Source organism: Lynx canadensis, chromosome C1, assembly GCF_007474595.2.
Source record: "Lynx canadensis isolate LIC74 chromosome C1, mLynCan4.pri.v2, whole genome shotgun sequence".
NCBI classification, from domain to species: domain Eukaryota; kingdom Metazoa; phylum Chordata; class Mammalia; order Carnivora; family Felidae; genus Lynx; species Lynx canadensis.
In genome coordinates, this window is record NC_044310.1 from 77,239,062 (window position 1) to 77,259,075 (window position 20,014).

Consider the following 20,014-nt stretch of genomic DNA (forward strand, 5'->3'; position numbering starts at 1 on the left):
ATTTTAAATTATTTATAAAATCATTGGCAATGTAGCATCTCTCTCAAAAATATACATTTAAATATAATCATCACAAAAGGTTTTAACCCTGTCCATCTAAAGAACTGGATCTGTTTAATACCTCTTAATAGATGATTTTGTTTTTAAGAGGATGGAAAGGGTTTTTTAAACAGCAAAGAACTGATCAAAAGAATTCACAGTAACTGAAATTAAACATTTCATATGGAGTAATTTAAATTTATCTAAAACACTTAAATATATCTTTATACACACATTTTTGTAGTAAAATATAGCTATATGTGACTTAAAGACTCTAGTCTTCTTTGAAGACATCTTTAAACTTTTTTATACATAGAATATGCTAAAACAATACATTCTGCTGAAGGTTAGGCAAAGCGCATTATTTTCAAACACAGGTAGCATAATCTAGGTCCTCCACTCTGATACCCTTATGTTAAAAAGTTAACTGAAGGAAATCAATTCTCTAATCTCGTATCTTCATTTGTATGTGGAAATCTGCAAAATTTTCAATAAATCAATGCAGGCAGCCTGGAAATCTTAGCCCTCAAGTAATCTGTTCTGGTTAATATTATACAGATTGAGTATCTATACTTATCAAATCAGAGTATTATTCTATGATTGGATGGTATGTCTATCATATCAGTGACTAACATGACAGATCAGTATCAATGACTGTCAGTATCTCCACCTACTTGTGCGCTGACAGACACTGCCCTCAGGTCTTGGGTATCATCAACATTTTCTACTTAGGGTTCCATTCAGAGAACCAGGCACAACTTCCTTATTTTAAGGGCAGTGAGATTCACTTATGAATATTTTGGAGTAAAAGCTAGCCTGTTCTTTCTGTAGGATTTGGAGTCATTTGGGGGAGAATTCTGGAAGAAGATGAATATTTCTTTGCAACGAAGCTATTCTCAGTAGTAAATGAATTGGCATGGCAACTTTCCTCGGCCTTCTTTTTTAACACAGACTATCAGTTGAGCTTATTTTAGCTGCAAAGTGGCATCATATTATTCCATTTTAATGAAATCCATCTCAAATCCTTTTTTGAGGTTGGAATATATTTAAGGCAAGAGAACTAAAGCAGTCCACACGAGTGCCCTTTTCCAGATCTCAGCACTTTCTTGGCAGAATCGGTGACACTGTTCAGATAACCAACCAGAAACCAACAGGATCTGCTGTGCATTTGCACGAACAAGAGCTTCGTTTTTGACAAAAGGGTCTATTAACAAGGTTGACACGTTTTGAGTGGAAACACTAATTCTCCCAAATACACTTAAGTTGCAACTCTGAAGACACAGGGTCTTTTAAAAAGGGGAATGAATTTTCTCTTTTTCAACGGAGAAAACAAATGTGCCAGGTGACATGTCTATACCTGTACTTGCATATATATTACTGTGCAAATTCCTCTCCAACTTTAAAACTAAATTTGCCCCAATTTATAATTTTTCTCAGAACGCAATGTCATAAATGGGGACAAATATGCAGTCCCAGATTTTGGCCATTTTCTATTTCTATATGCTTATGAAGCAATACAAACTTTGCATTAAGACATTTTTGCAGTCGGTGTGCGAGTGTGGGACAGGGGGGAGCAGGTAAGGTTATCAGCACTGGTTTTGGCCCAGGGCCCGAGAAAGGAATGTTGCTGCGATTTGTGTGTCAGGGTGCAGTCCCTGAGGGCGGCACCCTTCAAGCGGACAACATCAGCCCCCAGAGGGTGTGACAGCAAAGTGAGAAGTGTGCGTCCAGAAGGTGCAAATTAGACACGGAGGAACACACTGAGAAAATCTTGAAGTATTTCTTGTGTTATACATTTTGGTTCAGTTATACAAGGCTCTTTGGCCGTATCTCCTCACTGGTCCTACTGTCTGGTTACCATCCTCTCACCAACTCCTCGAGTCAGGGTAAATCTCGGGGCCCCAAATTATGGACAGTCTTACCTGGACAAAGCAGCATTTTGAAAACTGGCACGTGTTTCACATTGAAAACCCCCAAGCCCGGGCGGGGCTGGTGGAGAAGGCCACCACCTTGGCTTTCTCACAGGAGTTCTAGTGTGTTACAGAAGCCCAGGGGGCACACGTGTATTAGCCCTGGGCGGGGGAGGAATACAACAGGTGGCCTGCGTGTTGGAATTCACTCTCTCTTCGCAATGGCTCCGCGCTGCGGCCTTCCGGCGCGGACACGCGGGGCGGGCGGCCGCCGGTCCCCTCCGGGCGGAGGCGCGGAGCTAGGCTGCGCTGCTGCTGGAGCAGGGAGTGCTCTGCGTGCTGCCGATGCTGTGCGCCGCGCTGCTGTTCTCCGAGGCCGGCGGGGAGGTGGGCACTTGCTGCCTTCCTGCCGTCTGCCCTGCGGTTAATGAAGAAAAGGGACGAAGAAACACGCGTGTTACGTGTGCGCATCCGTGACAAGGCCAGTTATTTCCCCCTTTGCTGTTCTATCTGATGTTTCTCTCCTCCGGGGGCAGAAGCAGGTAGACCAGGCCTTACACAGAAAGTGGTCCTGTTTGTTGGTGTTTTGTTTTGCCTGGTGAAAAGAGAACTGTTTACAAGCTGACCTATGATAGGCAGTGTTAGTGGCTAAGACTCTGACAGATGACAATAAATCCCCGGGATTTCAGTGCCCAGGACCTTTGAAGAAACCGCCACCATTGGTACCAACTGACCAGCCCCTGTATTCGGGACACACAGCCTATCTCTTCTCATAAAGATACAGTCAGGTTTGGAGGATGAGACATTTATTTATTTATTTATTTATTTATTTATTTATTTATTTATTTAAAAAAAAACTGTTTTAACATTAATTTATTTTTGAGAGACACAGAGAGAGCACGAGCAGGGGAAGGGCAGACAGAGAGAGGGAGACACAGAATCAGAAGCAGGCTCCAGGCTCTGAGCTGTCAGCACAGAGCCTGACAGGGGGCTCAAACCCCCAAACCATGACACCATGACCTGAGACCAAGTCATGTAACTGACTGAGCCAACCCGGGCACCCCAAGAGGGTGAGACCTTTAAACTGTACTGAGAGAGGTCTGCTGTACGGGGGCCTTTTTCTGAATATACTTGCTCAAAATGGGGGTGGTGAGCCTAGATTTTGCCCAAGCTACAGCACAGCCAAGTGCTGTGTGGCCCATGAACACAACCCAGCTGAGAAATGGAGGCAGGACAAGCCTGCTCTCAGAAAAACCTTTTGGGAAAGGAGTTTAGCTGCTGGCACACGGGGAACTATGGTTGCCTGGGAACAACCTCCTCCATCCTGCAGTTCACTGGGGGTGCAGTGAGAATATCTCCTAACACATTAAGCATCCCACTTTTCATTACACATCCCACTGAATTTTAGCTAAACCCATTCCTTGTGCCAAATGTGCAGTGCTTTGGAGGAGGAGGAAACCCTGGGTCACCCACACACATGGTTTGCATTTAGCACTTTGCAAACGGCCCTAGAGTGAAGTCTTTTCTTCAGCGAAACTGGTCTCAGGGCAGCCCTCAAAAAATGGCTCTGTGTAGGGAAAAGGGATCAATGCTCTCCAATGAAAAACACTGCATTTTCTCTGAAAAGTCAGAGCATAAACTTAATAATCTTCTGGTCAGCAGTCGCCCTCTTCTAATGTTGGAAGCCCCAGAGGGCCAGCTCTGTTTATGAATGAGCCTCCTCTTTCCCGGTCCTGCTGAAATACACAGCTATCAGCCAGAGAGATAAGCAACCCTCCGCCCGCTTCATTAAAACAAAACACACAGAGCAAAGGCTCGACTCTTCAAGGGCAGGATCTCAGCCTGTTACTTCCATTCCCTTTCTGGGGCCCCTCAAAGGACTCTGCCAAAAGAGCAGCTCTGCAAAATGTAGAACCCGTTCATGCCTTCGCATCTGGTTACAGCTTCCCCTGTCACCCATTTTACAAACCACACAACTACAGCACACATTTTTGCATCAACCTCAGGGCATTTGTATGCTTGCTGCATTGTTTGGCCCGTGCTGTCTTTCCTCTGATTATCTTTTCTTCCGGGACTGGTGGGATAGAGAGAGGATAGGGGGCCAATATTCCTCAGAGGCAGAGAAACTGTATTTCCACTCTTCTTGGTTTTTTTAGGCAATCTATATTTTGGACGTTCCCCAGCATTACCCTCTACCCTTCATGTATGTATGTAATTAAAGATCTGGAGAAGTTTGCCTCCATGACAGTGACTTTCTGCCAGAAATTCACTTTCCCCAGAGTGGGAGCTTATTTCTAGAAGGAAATCAAATCTCTTAGCTATTCTGATGTCAAAAAAACAAAACAAAACAAAAACCCCAAAACAAACAAACAAAAAACCCCAAAGCCTCCAGGGACCCAAACAACTTGTGATATACTTTAAAAATTCAGCTCCCTTAAACCCACATGTTGATCCACACCCAGCTGCATTATTATGCTATTAGAAGGACTGATGGGGCAGTGCATGAAGCGCATTTTTGCAACACTTTTCTCCATTTAAAAAGAAAAGCAGCAGGAATCAACACTCCACCTTCCCTTTTTGGCTCACCTGGACTTCATTTGTTCAGCCTGATAGCAGCTAAAGCATGGTGGCCTTGCCTCATTTATTGACAGTGAGCAAGTCTGTCTCATCCAGAATTGGACACGGGCTTGATTATTCAGAGTCAGGAAAAGTGCCAATACTACTCCCTGCCCAGGAAGTATGAGTACTTGCTTTCTGATGTCTGTTTGCCGAATGTAATTTGTTGGCACGCCAGTTGATTTTAATCAGCGCCCACTAAAAAGGTCTTTCAGCTTCCAGTTTTGGAAACTCTTGTGCTAACGCAAAACACTGTCTAAAATGAAAACTCAAGCAAAGCAAAACAAAGAAGCCCCCTCTCCTCTCAAGATTGCAGGATGTATTTCACCACGGTGGACAAGTCAACTTAACCTAATAATCTACTGACCTCGAAGTAGCTACACCTGTGGTGAACGTTGCAAAACATACAGACTTGTGGAATCACTATGCTGGACACCTGACCTAATGTGACATTGTGTGCCGGCTATACTTCAGGAAAAAAAATGAGGAAAAAAAATGAGGGAAAAAAAAAAAAAGCCAATCTACTGACTTTGAGCCAATAATGTGCCAAGCCAAGGAGAATCTTTGAGAATCTGCTCAGAAATACTGAAAATACTGTTTTTAGAAATATTAAAAATACCTTCTCCTACTGTGGTGGCTATTTTCACATGGATGAGATTTCTCACACGTTGTTAAAAGCTTTTACCTTCTTTAAAAAAATTTTTTTAAATGTTTATTTATTTTTGAGAGAGCTAGTGAGTGAGCAAGCACGAGTGGGGGAGGGGCAGAAAGAGAGGGAGACACAGAATCTGAGGCAGGCTCCAGGCTCTGAGCTGTCAGCACAGAGCCCAACGCGGGGCTCAAAGTCAAAAGTTGCGAGATCATAACCTGAGCCAAAGTCGGAGACTTAACTGACTGAGCCACCCAGGCGCCCCAAAAGCTTTCACCTTCTGACAAATTACGACAAGGATTTTTTGTTGTCAGATGGAAGTGGTGCGACACAAACAGTCACCCTGAGAAACTAAAGTTTGATGTGCAGATGCTTCTGCTTAAAAAGCCAACGGAGTTCCCCTGGGTTTTCTGAGATGGGCCCTTTGGCTTTCTGCTCTCTATCACAGTGACCTCTGATTTCTTGGAGCACTAACTCGTAACATATCCCTTGGGTGACTAATACAACCACCCTACTTCCGGAGAAGAAGGGCAGGGAGGACCCCAGAGCTAAGCAGAATAGGCCCACTTAGCAAATGTAAGGAACTGAAGGAAGGATCCTTACTCATGAACATCATAGTTGGCCATAAGGAGAAATGTGTTCAGTCTTCATGCTTTGCTCCTAAAATTTCAAACCCCACTAAGGAAGAGAGATGTGGGGAGGAAGGACAGTAGAGGAGGAGGCCTTTGGAAGAGGGTGTATTAGACATAATTCCACCCAGTTCACATATTCGCCTGTGGCTGAGCCAAGATGTTGCCAGAGATGCTTTCAGAAACAGAAAAATATATTTCTTAAGGGATAATCTGTTTTATTTCTTTAGCTTGGCATGGAGTTGTCCAGATCTGATTTCCTGCCACCTCTTTGGCAGTCTACTTTACAACTGGATTCTTATCTCTGCATCTTGCAGCATGGCAGGTCCTGGGGAAGAAACTTCATCTCAGAAAGATGTGAATAACTTGGAGAGGCTCCACGGGGAAACAACAACAACAGAAGAATTTTAAAGAAAGGTGAGAGGAATCTCAATTATTTAGCCCAAAGGAGAATGTTTGCAAATATCACCCAAAGAGGATTATTATAAAGAAGAGCAGACAGCTGTGCTTTATCTCTCTTGAGGGCAGAACATGAGGAAATGAGTTTAAATGGTAGCACTAAGGATTTAGGTCACAGAGAAAAGAACTTGCTGATTATGGGGATTGGTTAGTTATAAGGGGAATTTATGGAATCTCTTTCTTGGAAGACACTTAAGCATTGGATTGAAAACCATATGCCTGGGGATGGCTTAGCTTTAATATTACTTGATGCTGGAAAGAAAAAGATAGTGTCTGCAAGGCCTATGTGTTGGTTGTAATTATGGACCAGTCAATGTCTCAACCTCCTGATATCCTAATTGTAATGATTTTACAAGCTTGCTCCCGTAAGGATAGTGAACTAGATAGACTACCTTTAGTTTATAGAAATGTTCATTCATTATTTATCATTTCCAAAAATGGTCCGTCTCCACTCTCCGAGCTAAAAGATTTTCCTTCTGCAGGCGAAACTCATCAGGAGGGGTACGTCTGGTGTTGTTATAATTTATGAGGAAGGGGGGAGAGGTTCCAAAGCAGGAATTAAAACCCTTCAAAATGTCCTGCCTATCATTTTCTTCCTATATTCCTGCAGTACAGCCAACCTATTTGCCCCCACATTTTGGTTTTCTGTGGCTTATTTTACTTTAACTTAACCTGAGCACATGGGTGCCGAGAGTGGATTCCTGCCTTCTTTACAGTCGTACCAGGGCTCCCATCTGTTCCAGCTGCATCTTCCTGATCCCTGGGACTCAGCCTCTTGCCCCCTACCTTAGTCACACCTGTCTTCCTGCTGCTTCTCTCTGCACCTGGACTAAACTTGGGAGCCTGAAGAAACTTCAGACTTCTGGAAACATTTGAAGCCCCTAGAGATGCTCCTAATTAAAAGCTCTTACCTGACTCAGGTAAACCTAAGTAGGTGCTTGACTTTTACTTTAAGAACACATGGTATGTTCAACTGAGGACTGCTGAACAGAAACCTGAGGGATTGGGACAGGCATGCCTACTTTGAGACCTCAGCATTTTATATTGCTCTGTGGAATGCAGCATTCCTTCCACTCTTAGATTTTTGTTCTGCCTACATATCTGAGAAACGTTCATTATCTTACATTTTTTGTAGGACTTGGGAGTTCATAAGACTTTTCACATGCATTCTTGCTTAAGTGCTCTCACCGCCAATGACCCTGGGCGGAAGGGGTCACGTCTATGTTTACTAAAGGGAAACATGGTTCATAGTAAGGTAACAAGACTAGCAGTTGAACAAACTAGATCTTCAAGTCCCAGGGCTATACAGAGACACAACATGGAGGGCAGCCTCGCCCCGGACCCTTGCCCTCTTCCATCTTCCTCTCTTCTTCCTCTTATTATCATCACACTGTGAGTACATTCTGTTCAGTGGCCACAAAGGCAAGTTACATAAAGTAAAGATAAATGATGACAACCTCTAACCCACCCTCCTGCACAGTTTTGTCTGCAAAAGGAAGGTCTTTTAGCTTGGAGAATGGGGAGGCTCAATTTTGGAAACGATAAACAGTGACTGAATACTTCTCTAAACTAAACACAATCTAGTTCACTCTTCTTACAGGGGTGAGATAGTGAAATAATTCCAATTAGGATATCAAGAGACTGAGACATTGGTGCACAATGACAACCTACACGGAGGCCAAGAGAAAAATCTCACCAAAATGACACTGTACAGATTTTATTTTTAAAGTTTCTTCATTTATTTTGAGAGAGAGAGAGAGCGGGAGAGGGGCAGAAAGAGAGGGAGAGAGAGAATCCCAAACAGGTTCCATGCACAGTCAGCGTGCAGAGGCTGATGTGAGGCTCGAACCTATGAGACCGTGACATCATGACCTGAGCTGAGATCAAGAGTTGGTCACTTAATTGACTGAGCCACCCAGGTGCCCTGACACTTTACAGATTTTTAAAAGGCATCAACCTTCAAGAAAGAAAAAAAGAAAAGCAGGAGTGGCAACAACATCAATAAAATATTGAAAGCTGGTGAAGAAATGGGTGAGTAGTAAGTGATGTAGCAGATTTAAGAGAGCCAGAACCTAAGCCAACAGTAAGAACAGATGAGCAACAACCAAGTTATAGTACAGAACCCTCAAAAATTCAGGAAATGGTGGCATCAGTTACTCGCAAAGACAGGGCAAACTTGAGGCTGCAAGCACTAGGGTTGACTGACTGCTGCCGTATAAGCAGCAGTGAGATTTTTCTAAATCCCCTTCTTTACCCCGTGGAGTGGGACCCTGCCCATCCTCATCTGGGAGGGAGACAGGAAGTTCACTCTCCAGAATATGAAACTGAGGTTTCCAGGAGTGAACAACACCAGGACAGCTGAGAGCAGAGAACCCAACTCAAAGAGGAGGATTAAATGAATGTCCTGTAGGTTGGATGTTGTGGTGCCTAGAACGCTGACAGCCAGACCTGCACTCTCCAGGAAGAAAATAAGAAAACCTATTTTATAGAAAACCTGGTGAGGAAACCTCAAGAGGAAAGATCCAAAGATGAATTATTAGGAGTTACTCAATAAAAGGCAGCCAGATCACCCTAAGGGAAGTTCACAATCAGTATATCCCATCTATATCCTCAAAACTTACTCATTCTTAAATAATCCTATATTAATATTTTCAGAGGGATAAGATATTATGCCTGTAGGAATAAGATATATATTTTTAATTCATAGGAAAAATGTCTTGGAATTGAAACATTTGAATGCAGTAGTTAAAAATTCAGTAGGAAACGAAAAGATAAAGATGATGAAATCTCTTTGAAAATTAAGGAAAAAAGTAGAAAACAGAAAAGAAAGGAAAATTGGGGAACCATTCAAGAGGTTCATCTTTATAATGATTTCTAGAATGAGAGAACAGAGAAAATAGGAGTAAAAACAAATGATTCCAAAAATCTCAGTGCTGGAAGACATGAATTTCTAGACTGAAAGAGCTCCATAATGTATGAAATCCACCTAAGTCAAGGAGTGTCATTGTAAAATTTCTCCCAGAAAACAAAACAAACAAAACAAGCCAGCAATTTGAATGGCCCTGAGTTTCCCAAAAGCAATCTTCAGAGCCAAAGGTCAATGAGGAGTGCTTCTAAGATTCTAAAGAAAAATTATTTATGACCTAAAATTCTGTACCTTGCCAAGATGTCCACCAAGTGTTTGTATAAACTGAGGATATTTTCAGATATGCAAGGTGTGACAAACATTTACTTCTTATGTACCCTTTCAACAACGGAGGAGAAGACATGGAATGAATGACACAGGCCATTCAAAACTCCCAAGGTGCAGGGAATTCCCAGAACAGTAGTGAAGGAATATAAGAAGACAACAGTGTCCAATATAGAGGGCAGCCAGTTCAGACATGAACAGGTAAAAAGGCTCCAGGAAAGATTTAGTGAAGAAAATGAATCAGTGGAATACTGTTGTCTGAATGCATTCAGAAGAGACTGAGACAACTGGCAGAGGGTCAACAGATGAATTAGTGAGAAGCGTACAGAAAACTAAGCCCACTGCCTGGGTGGCTCAGACAGTTGAACATCTGACTCTTGGTTTGGGCTCAGGTCATGATCCCAGGGTCATGGGTTGGAGCCCTGCATATCACGCTCTGTGCTGAGTGTGGAGCCTGCTTGGGATTCTCTCTCTCTCTCTCTCTCTCTCTCTCTCTCTCTCTCTCTCTCTCTGCCCCTCCCCTGCTCATGTGAGCAGTCTTGCTCTCTCAAATAATAAATAAATAATAACATTAAAAAGGGGTTAAAAAACAAAACTAATGTGGGAAAGGAGGGGAGAGATAATCATCAATTCTAGGGAAAATTAAAAATCATACAGGAGAGGGGCGCCTGGGTGGCGCAGTCGGTTAAGCATCCGACTTCAGCCAGGTCACAATCTCGCAGTCCGTGAGTTCGAGCCCCGCGTCGGGCTCTGGGCTGATGGCTCAGAGCCTGGAGCCTGTTTCTGATTCTGTGTCTCCCTCTCTCTCTGCCCCTCCCCCGTTCATGCTCTGTCTCTCTCTGTCCCGAAAATAAATAAACGTTGAAAAAAAAAAAATTAAAAAAAAAAAATCATACAGGAGAAACAATAATATACTATATAGCTAAATTGTGATTAGCATTCAAGTAGTTATAATATAAACAATAAATACTGATCTACCCAAAATTTGACTATAATTCTGTTAAGAGGATGGTAGGGTTGGGGGACAATCAGGGGCGTGAATGTATAATTGGGACACAGTGATGACAAAGAACTGAATTATCATTTTCCATTGTTGAAAGAAAAGGCCTAAAGCTGTTAAGTCAAGAAGTTGCAATACTATACTTCTATTATTTCAATATATAGATTAATGTCCAAAACAATCAGCTAAGAGTCAGGAATGGTGCTCTGAGGAGCAAGAAAAGGGAGTGGGGCAGTAGGGGGCTCATGTTCTTCTAATAAGTCTTGTAGAACTATTTCAGTCTTTAAGCTATGTGCATATGTTACTGTAATAGGGCTAAAAAGTTTTACTAAAAAATACAAGTAAATACTTTTGCCCCTCACATCAAAAAAATGACAGATACAATTCTGCATATGATTTTTGGGACCTTTAAGAACTACAAGTTTGGGACTCCTGCACTAGCCAGACTTGCAGAAGCATGAAGATTCTATGGTTCCTTTCCAGCACCATTTCTATTCTGACTGTTACTCCTTTTTGTGGTATCTTAGTAGATAATGTAAATTTTAGGAATGGAGTTTTCCAGAGTTAATATAGCCCTCAGGAGGTATTGCTTATGGCGCCCAAAGCTGTGATATGACAGAGGACGGACCCAGCTTTTTTAGACTAACACACGTTCCAGGTATGGAAGTATGTATCCACATTCAAACACATGACTTGGTTTGGTGCTCTGTGCTCGGACGGAAATGAAGAACATAAAGAGAATTTGTCTGAATTAGGGGCTGATGCTGCTTGAACCCCCAAATATACCATACGAGGTCTGAGTTTCACAGCTTAGATTATTGTGGACGTTGAATGCATTGAGTCTGTGTATACATACCTCTCTCCATTGACTACTGCATTAGAATCTCTTTTCATCTAACCTTGCTGCTAGCTGATCCAGGTAGGAAACTGAAGGAGTTCTGGACAGGATAGACTGGGTTCTGAAGTGGGCCTTTTTCACACTTATATGATGTTGGCTTTCCTTATGAGAAGTCTTTAAAATGAACCAGAGGCTACAGCTTTTAATAAAAAGTCATTCTAAAGCTGTATCGTATGTGATGCTAGCAGGGTTAGAGCACAAATGACAGTGTCTATAAACCTTTTAACTTCCAAATCAGTGTAATTTATATTGCTTTGGAAACCATAACAGGAAGGGTTTTTGGCTTTGTTTTTCTTTAATCTACTTCCAAACCTATTTCTATATTAACAAAATGTAAAAACTCCTCCCCTTCAGTGTCTGGTTTGTGGGAGAAGGGAGCAGGAACGACAAACCTTGGAATTTAATGAGCAGACCAATAAATGCCATACAACCAAGCTTTGCTTTTTATCAGGTTTGTGACCATGGCTGTGCGCAAGAGTCTGGGATTATCGGAGTGAGTTTAGTGGGGTGTGTGCCAATAGTAAGTGCCATGTGGTAGCCCGATACTGCTTGGACCTGGCTGCCTGGCCCTACCCGGCCTGAGATGAACTTCCAGGGTTGAGGGTGTAGCTCCATGGCCAAGGCCAGTCATTGCTCTCAGCAGGCACATGTTAAGCATACGTGGATAACCAGCCCATATAAAATCCTCAGGGCGACAGAGTCTTTTTGGTGTAGTTCCAAGTTCATTCCCAAAATACAGCATCAGCTGCCAACGGCCCTAGAACCTCACAGCCAGGCAGGAGATTGGGAAAGATTAAAAGGAACTGCTAGCGTGAGATCTGAACATGTCAGTACGCCTCTGACAAATTACTTACTCTAAAATACTACTCTGCTAAAAGCCGTCCCTTCTGGTGCTTATATGAACTGTTCATGAGGAAGAATATGCCTAAATTGATTTCCAGGGGTTTGTATATCCTCAGAATCATTACATTTAGGATTAAGAGTCTCATTTTCTCTCTCACATGATATATACCTCACTCAAACATCGCCAATTGGGAACAATAGTTTGAGGACTCAAAGCTCCACTATCACAACTCCTAAGCTTTTGCTTTGGATTGTGTGACTTTCCATGCTAGGCACAAATGGATCTGATCTCCTTCGGCCATAATCTAAAATATCTCAGCCAGAGGATGCAGTATTTGAAGTAAAAATTCTGCTTAGGGATTAAGAGGTGACTTCTCAAAATGCCCTTCTGTGCTTCGTCTCCCTTTAAAGCAGTCATCTTTTTAGCTTGTCTGGTTGAATGGCCCACAGTAAGGCCAAAGATCATGGCGCTCATTCGTTCAATGGAAAATCAATGAAATTCTAAATAGAAAGGCTGAACCTGCCACTGGCCTCGGGCTGATCAATCAAGCACAATTTACCTAGGTTCATAGTATAAACTCAAAGTATCCAAGGACACATAAGCCTAAGTAGCTCTCTAGACATACCCCAAAATGCATGTCTTTCTTTCTTATGTCTATCTGCAAGGAAACTAAGAAAGAAGCAACAGAAGGAAGGTCCATTTGTTCCTCCCCCATCGCACTAGCCTCGCCCCTTGCCAGGCCTGCATTCTGTACTGGGGTCAGAACAGGTTCTCTGTTCAGTCCAGAATGTTTCAACCTTTGGATTGAGGGGAAAGGGAAAGGGGAGGGGTGTGGCATATCAGAATTTGGGGGAAGGAGGAGCACAGCTTGAAAACAAAGTGCCTTGTTTCACCATTTTTATTTGTTTGCAAATCATGAAAATATATTTTAACTTTTTTTTTTTTTTTATTTATTTTTGAGACAGAGCATGAGTAGGGGAGGGGCAGAGAGAGAGGGAGACACAGAATCTGAAGCAGGTTCCAGGCTCTGAGCTATTAGCACAGAGTCCGACGCAGGGCTCGAACTCATGGACTGTGAGATCATGACCTGAGCTGAAGTCAGATACTCAACCAACTGAGCCACCCAGGTGCCCCTCATGAAAATATATTTTAAAAATTTAAACAATTTTATAGAAGAAAGACATGAGAAATTTATGCTTATCAAAGAGGGCATGGCATGGGTTTTAAAAGGGTCAAGAAATTCTGGTATAAGCCACCGAGACTGGGGATTCTGGTGGGCAGTGCGCAACATCTTGGCAGAGAGGATAATAAAATCTTCGCTTCCTTTTTCACTTCCTGCCCATTCATATGTCTGCACTGAAGTGTTTAGCTTTGAGGGAAGGGTTTGTATTTCTGGTTTGTCTACATTAATTGTCTTTAATTCAACCCTAACCACAAAATAGCTTTATTAGTAGCTAAACTTGACCAACATTTCAATTGCAATTAACATAGTTTGAACATTCCTTTTCTTTACTTTCTTTCTTTTATTTTTAAATGTTTAGTTTTGAGAGAGAGAGAGAGAGATAGAGAGAGAGAGAAAGAGCGAGTGAGCGAGTGCACTAGCAGGGAAGGGGCAGAGAAACACTGAGACACAGAATCTGAAGCAGGCTCCAGGTTCTGAGCCATCAGCACAGAGCCCGACGAGGGGCTTGAACCCACAAAGGGAGAGATAGTGACCTGAGCTAAAGTTGGATGCTTAACCGACTGAGCCACCCAGGCACCCTTGAACATTCCTTTTCTAATGGTGCTTCAGGCACACTGTATTTTTGCAAAACCCCATTTATGCCAAATACATTCATGTGCAAACAGTGGGGATGAACTTTCTCTCATTCGTCAGTCCATCCATTCATGCAAGGAAACCCTGAAAGGTCGCCTGTGTGGCAGACATACAGGATTCACAGCAACTACTATCTGACAGTCACACTCACCTGTGTGAGAATAGATGTACCACAAGGCCCCTGTCAGGAGTGCTCCGATCACAAATGCTGCAAATGCGATGCCCATCACGGTGAGGGTGTCCAGACCATGGAAGATCTCTACAAAGGAAGGGAAGCCAATGCATACTTTCAGTGAATCTGCATTATATGTTACAATTTTGTATCTGTGCCACAAGCACTGTTGGGAAGGCTGAGCCCTGACTAATAAAACAAGGGTGAAATGAGGATTCCAAGAAAATGCAGTGTATTTGAAACTTGCATGTTTTTTTTCCCCCAAAAGGAAAATAAAATTATCCGATTTCCAAGATATCCTCCTCAGTTTGCAGCCTCCGTGTGAAGATGCTTTGGAAAATGAACATCCATGATCGAAATGTGACCCACAGCAAGCACTTTGAACAATGATACAAGAAAACACACTTCAAATACTCTACAAACATGTTTTCATGAACATTTACAAGTATGAGAGATGACCGGAAGAAAGGGAGTGCCAAGGAGGAAACATGAGGTAAGGATCGACTCTTCCTATAGATTTTAACTTTTCAGTGGTCTCAGCTGAAACCCTCCATCTTAACAATTATGTACTGTATCATTTAAAACAACCTACTCTTTAACACTTTTCCAACCGTGATCTTTCTACGAGGGGGACGGAAACACGTCTCGGTGTGGAGGGATGTCAGTTTTATGGTCAGCAAAACACATAAATAGAACCAATTGTTCCTCCACTTGGCAAAGATGTTTATACTTGAAATTAATTCCAGGCTACAGAAATAGAACATTTCCTGAGAACCACCTTCTTTGAATCACTTATAAAAAGTTAAAATCACTTTCTAAGAGAGAAGGGTTTTCAGTAGGATAAAATTTCCAAGGTGTCTTTTTTTTAATATAAATTTCAGGTGTACAATCTCCCCAATATTTCAATACCATGTTCCTCTCCAGTCAGAAGAAACTCCAGCTGATCTCCATATGAATTAAATCACTTTGCCTTTCATCTCACTTCAGTGTAAAAGATCTAATTGTAGACAAATAGGACTCCCCGAGTAGCCCCAGAACTAACTCATAAGGGCTCAGGAAAAGTAGGTCATGCTGGCAACGATTCTAGAAATTAGAATTCCCAACTTGGTGGCTACTCTTCTAGGCCATGTGTTCTTTGGTGTGTTAACTTCTGGAAAATGGGGATTGCACTATTTCACCTGCTGAAGGCAGGGAGTGAAGAAAAGGAGTTTGTAAAAGGTCTGGGATCCTGAGGAAGGAGTGAGAATTGGGAAGAACTCTAGAGGTTAAGATGAACCAAGTCATCAACACAATTTAGTCTAGTCTGCAGGTATTAAAAGATGATTTGCCTTTTTATGCTTACAGATCCAAAAGAGAGGCATGAATGAAAGTTTTTAGTAAAACTTCTCCGAAATTCTAAAAATAGAGATGTCATTTATGAAAATTAGACTGGGTAAGTATGAGAGAAATGCGTCCATATGTGTCTCTGTGGGTTCATGATAATGTTCCACAATATTGTTCAAGTAAGATCCTTAACTAGAACAGTATAGTGCTTTGCATAAAGGAACTCACTAGACCTTCATGTGTAATGTGATGGGGTCAGTAATGGAGACTGACCCAGACAGTCGTAGGGAAGAAAAAAAAAAAAAAGCAGAGATTCTCTTCATAAGGCAACACCATCTAGAAGAGCTTCTTGGGTATACAGCAGGAAGCCCAGGCTCTAGTCCTGTCTGACTGCCAATTATAACCACAGGCAAATCTACCTAAATCTTTTGGTTAGAGTTTTCGTCCAGAGCGAGTGACAAAATTGGCCCGGACGATTTCCAATGCATCATGTTGTAGCAGTTGGTCTCTCTCTTTTTTTCACACACGTCCCCCCAGGGCCTCCATAACCGCCCCTCGCCCCCCTTGGACTAGAGACTGTCTAGAAGACCCAGCAACTAGTTCCCTTAGCCCTACTTCTCTGAGCAGGTAATTACTGTTGATGATGCATAAGCAAACCACTCCCATAGCTGTAAGTTCATGCTTTTAGATCACAGCTGATACAGGTATGCAAATAATGAACTCTTCTCTCTAAAGCTAAGTAAGGCCACACATGCCAGTGGGTCAACAAATTCATATTTAAAAGAGGCAGACAGGGGGAAAAAAACCCAGAAGGATGAAGGACAGAGGAAAGGAAAAAGAAAGTATGAGATTATGAAAAAATGGGGGAGAAGGGGAATGGGAGCAGAAGTCTCCTTATCAAAACTCAAAGTTTGCCAAATGCTCCATAACCAACTCATTCTTATAAAAAGCCCAGGAGGCTTCATTTCAAAACAGATGCGTAAAGACTTACGTGGAGGAACTGGATTCGGTTCCTTAATGCTTAGACTGGTTTCTGGAAAAAAAAAAAAAAAAAGAAAGAAAGAAAAAATACATAAATCATGATGCATTCCACAGAGAAACCAAGTTTTAAGCAAAAGGTCATCAAAATCTGAGCAGAGACTGCCATTTTCCTATTAATAAATACTCGGTGAAAGCTTTGTCAATTATCCTCTTTAGATGTCAAAACTGTAACATGGGTTACTCAGAAATTTTAAACACTGCACTTTTGTATAGGTTCTCCAAATTGTATAGGTTCTCCAAATTGAAGAAAACCTGAAGGCCAACTTAAGGAATTTGAGTGTGACAATGTGTGTGTGTGTGTGTGTGTGTGTGTGTGTGTACATACCTTTATATTAACAAGAGGATATGATACCTTCAAATACCATAATTCTCCAGTGTATTCATGATGTTCTTCCACTTTAAAAAAGTTCTTTTACTTTAATGTACACAAATTTTGTAAAAATGTCTTTATTCTTCTTAGTGCTATTATCCTCTAGTGCAGCTTCTTTTCATCACACATCTGCATTGGTTACAGAGCTTTCCTAACTGGTCTCCTTGTCTCCACCCACTGCCCTGCTGCCTCTGCCCCAAATATTTCCTCCTCTATATTTTCCCCACACTGAATTTTCCAGAGCCCAGAGTTGATTAAGTTATTGTCCTGATTAAACTGCTCCATGACTTCCTGAACTTATAGGAAAGAAAATCCAAGCTCTAGCAGAGCACACAAAGTTCCGCCTTCCTCCTCTACCGACCTGTCTATAGTCTCCTTTCCTAGGGGTCCTTCACCCATATTTATTTAAGCTCCCTAACTTTTCCATGCTGCTGTATGTCATCACACTTTGCAAGCCATTCCCTGAAATACCCCTTCTCCCCCAGACCTGCACTGTTGGTATTTTTGCCGGGAGGCCTTCTCTGACTCTCCCACTGCCCCAACCTCCAACCCCAACCAGCAGGGCTGGTCTCTACCCTCTCTGCTAATTCCACCCCACAGTTTTTGTACGTATACTACATCACATCGTAATTCTCTACATTTTATTCTGCCCTGAGGGCAGGGTCAAGTTCTTCCTTATCTGTACATCTTCAAGGCTCAGCCTAGCATAGAATAGGCTGACCAGAAATATTCAGTGAAGGATCATTAGATTGTTGATATGCTTTTCAAAAATGGACACAATAGAAGAAGCCTGGAATAAGGCTATATAGAAGATGCTTTGACATTCCTATAAGTCTTTCGTGTTCAAATCTCATTTGAGGTTCACACCAGCCCTGTGAGGGATGCAGAAAAAGAATTCTTATCACTATTTTACAAATGAGCATCCTGAGACTCTGATATCATGTGACTTGCCCAAGGTCACAGCTGGAAAGCATCAGGGCAGGGGTTGATCCCAAATTCCAGATTCTACTTAGTAGGCTAATGACTAGGGAATGACACTTTGTCCTTAACAGGAAAGCACTGATTAAGAAGATACTTGTGACTAACGGTGAGAAAAGCTTAGATCATGAACTAAGAATAAATTTTATTTACTTTATTTTGAGAGGGAGGGAGAGAGGGAGGGAGAGAGAGAGAGAGAGAGAAAGCGTGAGCAAGCAGGGCAGGGGCAGAGAGAGAGAGAGAGAGAGAGAGAGAGAGAGAGAGAGAGAGAATTCCAAGCAGTCTCCATGCTGTCAGCAAAGAGCCTCACGAACTGTGAGGTCATGACCTGAGCCACAATTAAGAGTCAGACGCTTAACCAACTGAGCCACCCAGGCACACATTTATTTTTATTATATATATATATATATCTTTTAGAGAGAGAGAGAGAGCATGCACAAGCAGGGGAGAGAGGCAGGGAGGGAGGGGAAGACAGAGAGAGAGGGAGAGAAACAGAGGGAGAGGGAGAGGGAGAGGGAGAGGGAGAGGGAGTGGGAGAGGGAGTGGGAGAGGGAGGGGGAGAGAGGGAGAGAGGGAGAGAGGGAGAGAGGGAGAGAGGGAGAGAGGGAGAGAGGGAGAGAGGGAGAGAGGGAGAGAATGAATCTTAAGTAGGCTCCACATTCAGCATGGAGCCCGAAGCAGAGCTCTATCCTACAACCCTGGGATAATGACTTGAATTGAAATCAAGAGTCAGACACTCAACCAACTGAGCCACCCAGGTGCCCTAAATTTCATATTGTTAGGTGACTGGAAAAAAAAAATATTTTATGACATATGAAAATTATGTGACATTCAAACCTATTCCATAAATGAAGTTTTCTTTGAACATAACCATGCTCATCGCTCCTGTATTGTCTACAACTGCTCGCACTTACACGCTGCAAGAACAGCACTGAGTAGTCAGGGCTGGGACTGTATGAGGAAGAAACCAAAAACACTATCTGGCCCTTTAGGGAAATAGTGTGCTGAGTCCTGGCACAGACTCTCCCCCGCTCTTTAGAGTTTCAAGTGGTCAGTGTTTAGCACCTTTCTTTTCACCTCCATTTCCACTCCATAAAGAAGGAACACACACCTTGTGCTGGAATCCACAGTGGAGTGAAAAGAACTTGTGAAAAACTGATCAAACAAGCAGCATTCGAGGTCATTGTTTATAAAAATAAAGAAGCTACACAGGGTTGTAAATTCTCAGGATTAACCATCGCAGCTGGGCTGCAGCACAAGTATCCTGGTCCAGCTCTAGGGGAAGGAATGCTCCCGGATGAATCAAAGCCACCACAACTGAACAGTGCCCCCTGGAGTTGTGCAACACGGGGGCACGAGGGTGAGGACATGTGCAGGTTATACTGAAATAGAATTACTAAAATTAAAATGATTGTGTGTTTTTAAGAAAATCTATTTCAGTAGGCAGAACACACACCGACTACAAAATGCACACAAGAGACTGTCTCCTAGGGGTTTGGTCCTATCAGCCTATTGGCAGTGATAAAATAGTGAAGGTGATGTCTTACATTTATACATGTGTATAGTATTTTACAATTGACAAAAAGCCTTCTCTTGGATTTTCTCATTTTAAACTCCCAAGAACCCTATGAAGTAGGGGTATCTAACCACAAAATTCTAGTTCCAAGATGCAGTGGTCTGATTCGCTGAACTAAGTCCAAAGGCATTTAAAGGTCTCTATAGTGTTCATCATGTGAGAAATATACACGCGTCTGGGAAGAGTTCCATCCAATCAACCGCCCATGGCTAAACTTTTTCACTCAGAATCCCTAAGTGGTTTTAAATAATGACTCTCCCCAAAGGAGACCTCACATGTGAGAATTTGGGTTTTAGAGCAAGGCCTCTGTGATGGATGGCATTGTTTTAAAACTCTTAATGGACTTAGCCTATGATCTAATCCTTTTCCCCCACCCCAAATAGGGGCCTTCTCGCAGCTAAACAGAAACATTTGGTGCTTATTTCCCCCGGGGTGAAGTTCCTCCATAAACAATAACAAGCGCAAGCTGCAGCACTGAGGTTACAGGATTTTATCCTCCTTTTG

At 42.4% G+C, this 20,014-nt stretch overlaps 1 protein-coding gene across 2 annotated transcripts in view; it reads right to left on the reverse strand.

Moving 5' to 3' along the window:
- Positions 1-903: 903 nt before the first annotated feature.
- Positions 904-20,014, reverse strand: part of TGFBR3 (transforming growth factor beta receptor 3) — a 207,340-nt gene continuing 188,229 nt past the window's right edge. For both annotated transcript variants that reach the window (XM_030328179.1, XM_030328180.1), the window contains 3 exons: positions 16,537-16,578; positions 14,202-14,309; positions 904-2,367 (listed from right to left, as the gene is read on the reverse strand). In XM_030328179.1, the coding sequence (XP_030184039.1) occupies positions 2,249-2,367; positions 14,202-14,309; positions 16,537-16,578 (269 nt within the window). In that variant the 3' untranslated portion in view covers positions 904-2,248. The remainder of the gene's footprint in view (positions 2,368-14,201; positions 14,310-16,536; positions 16,579-20,014) is intronic.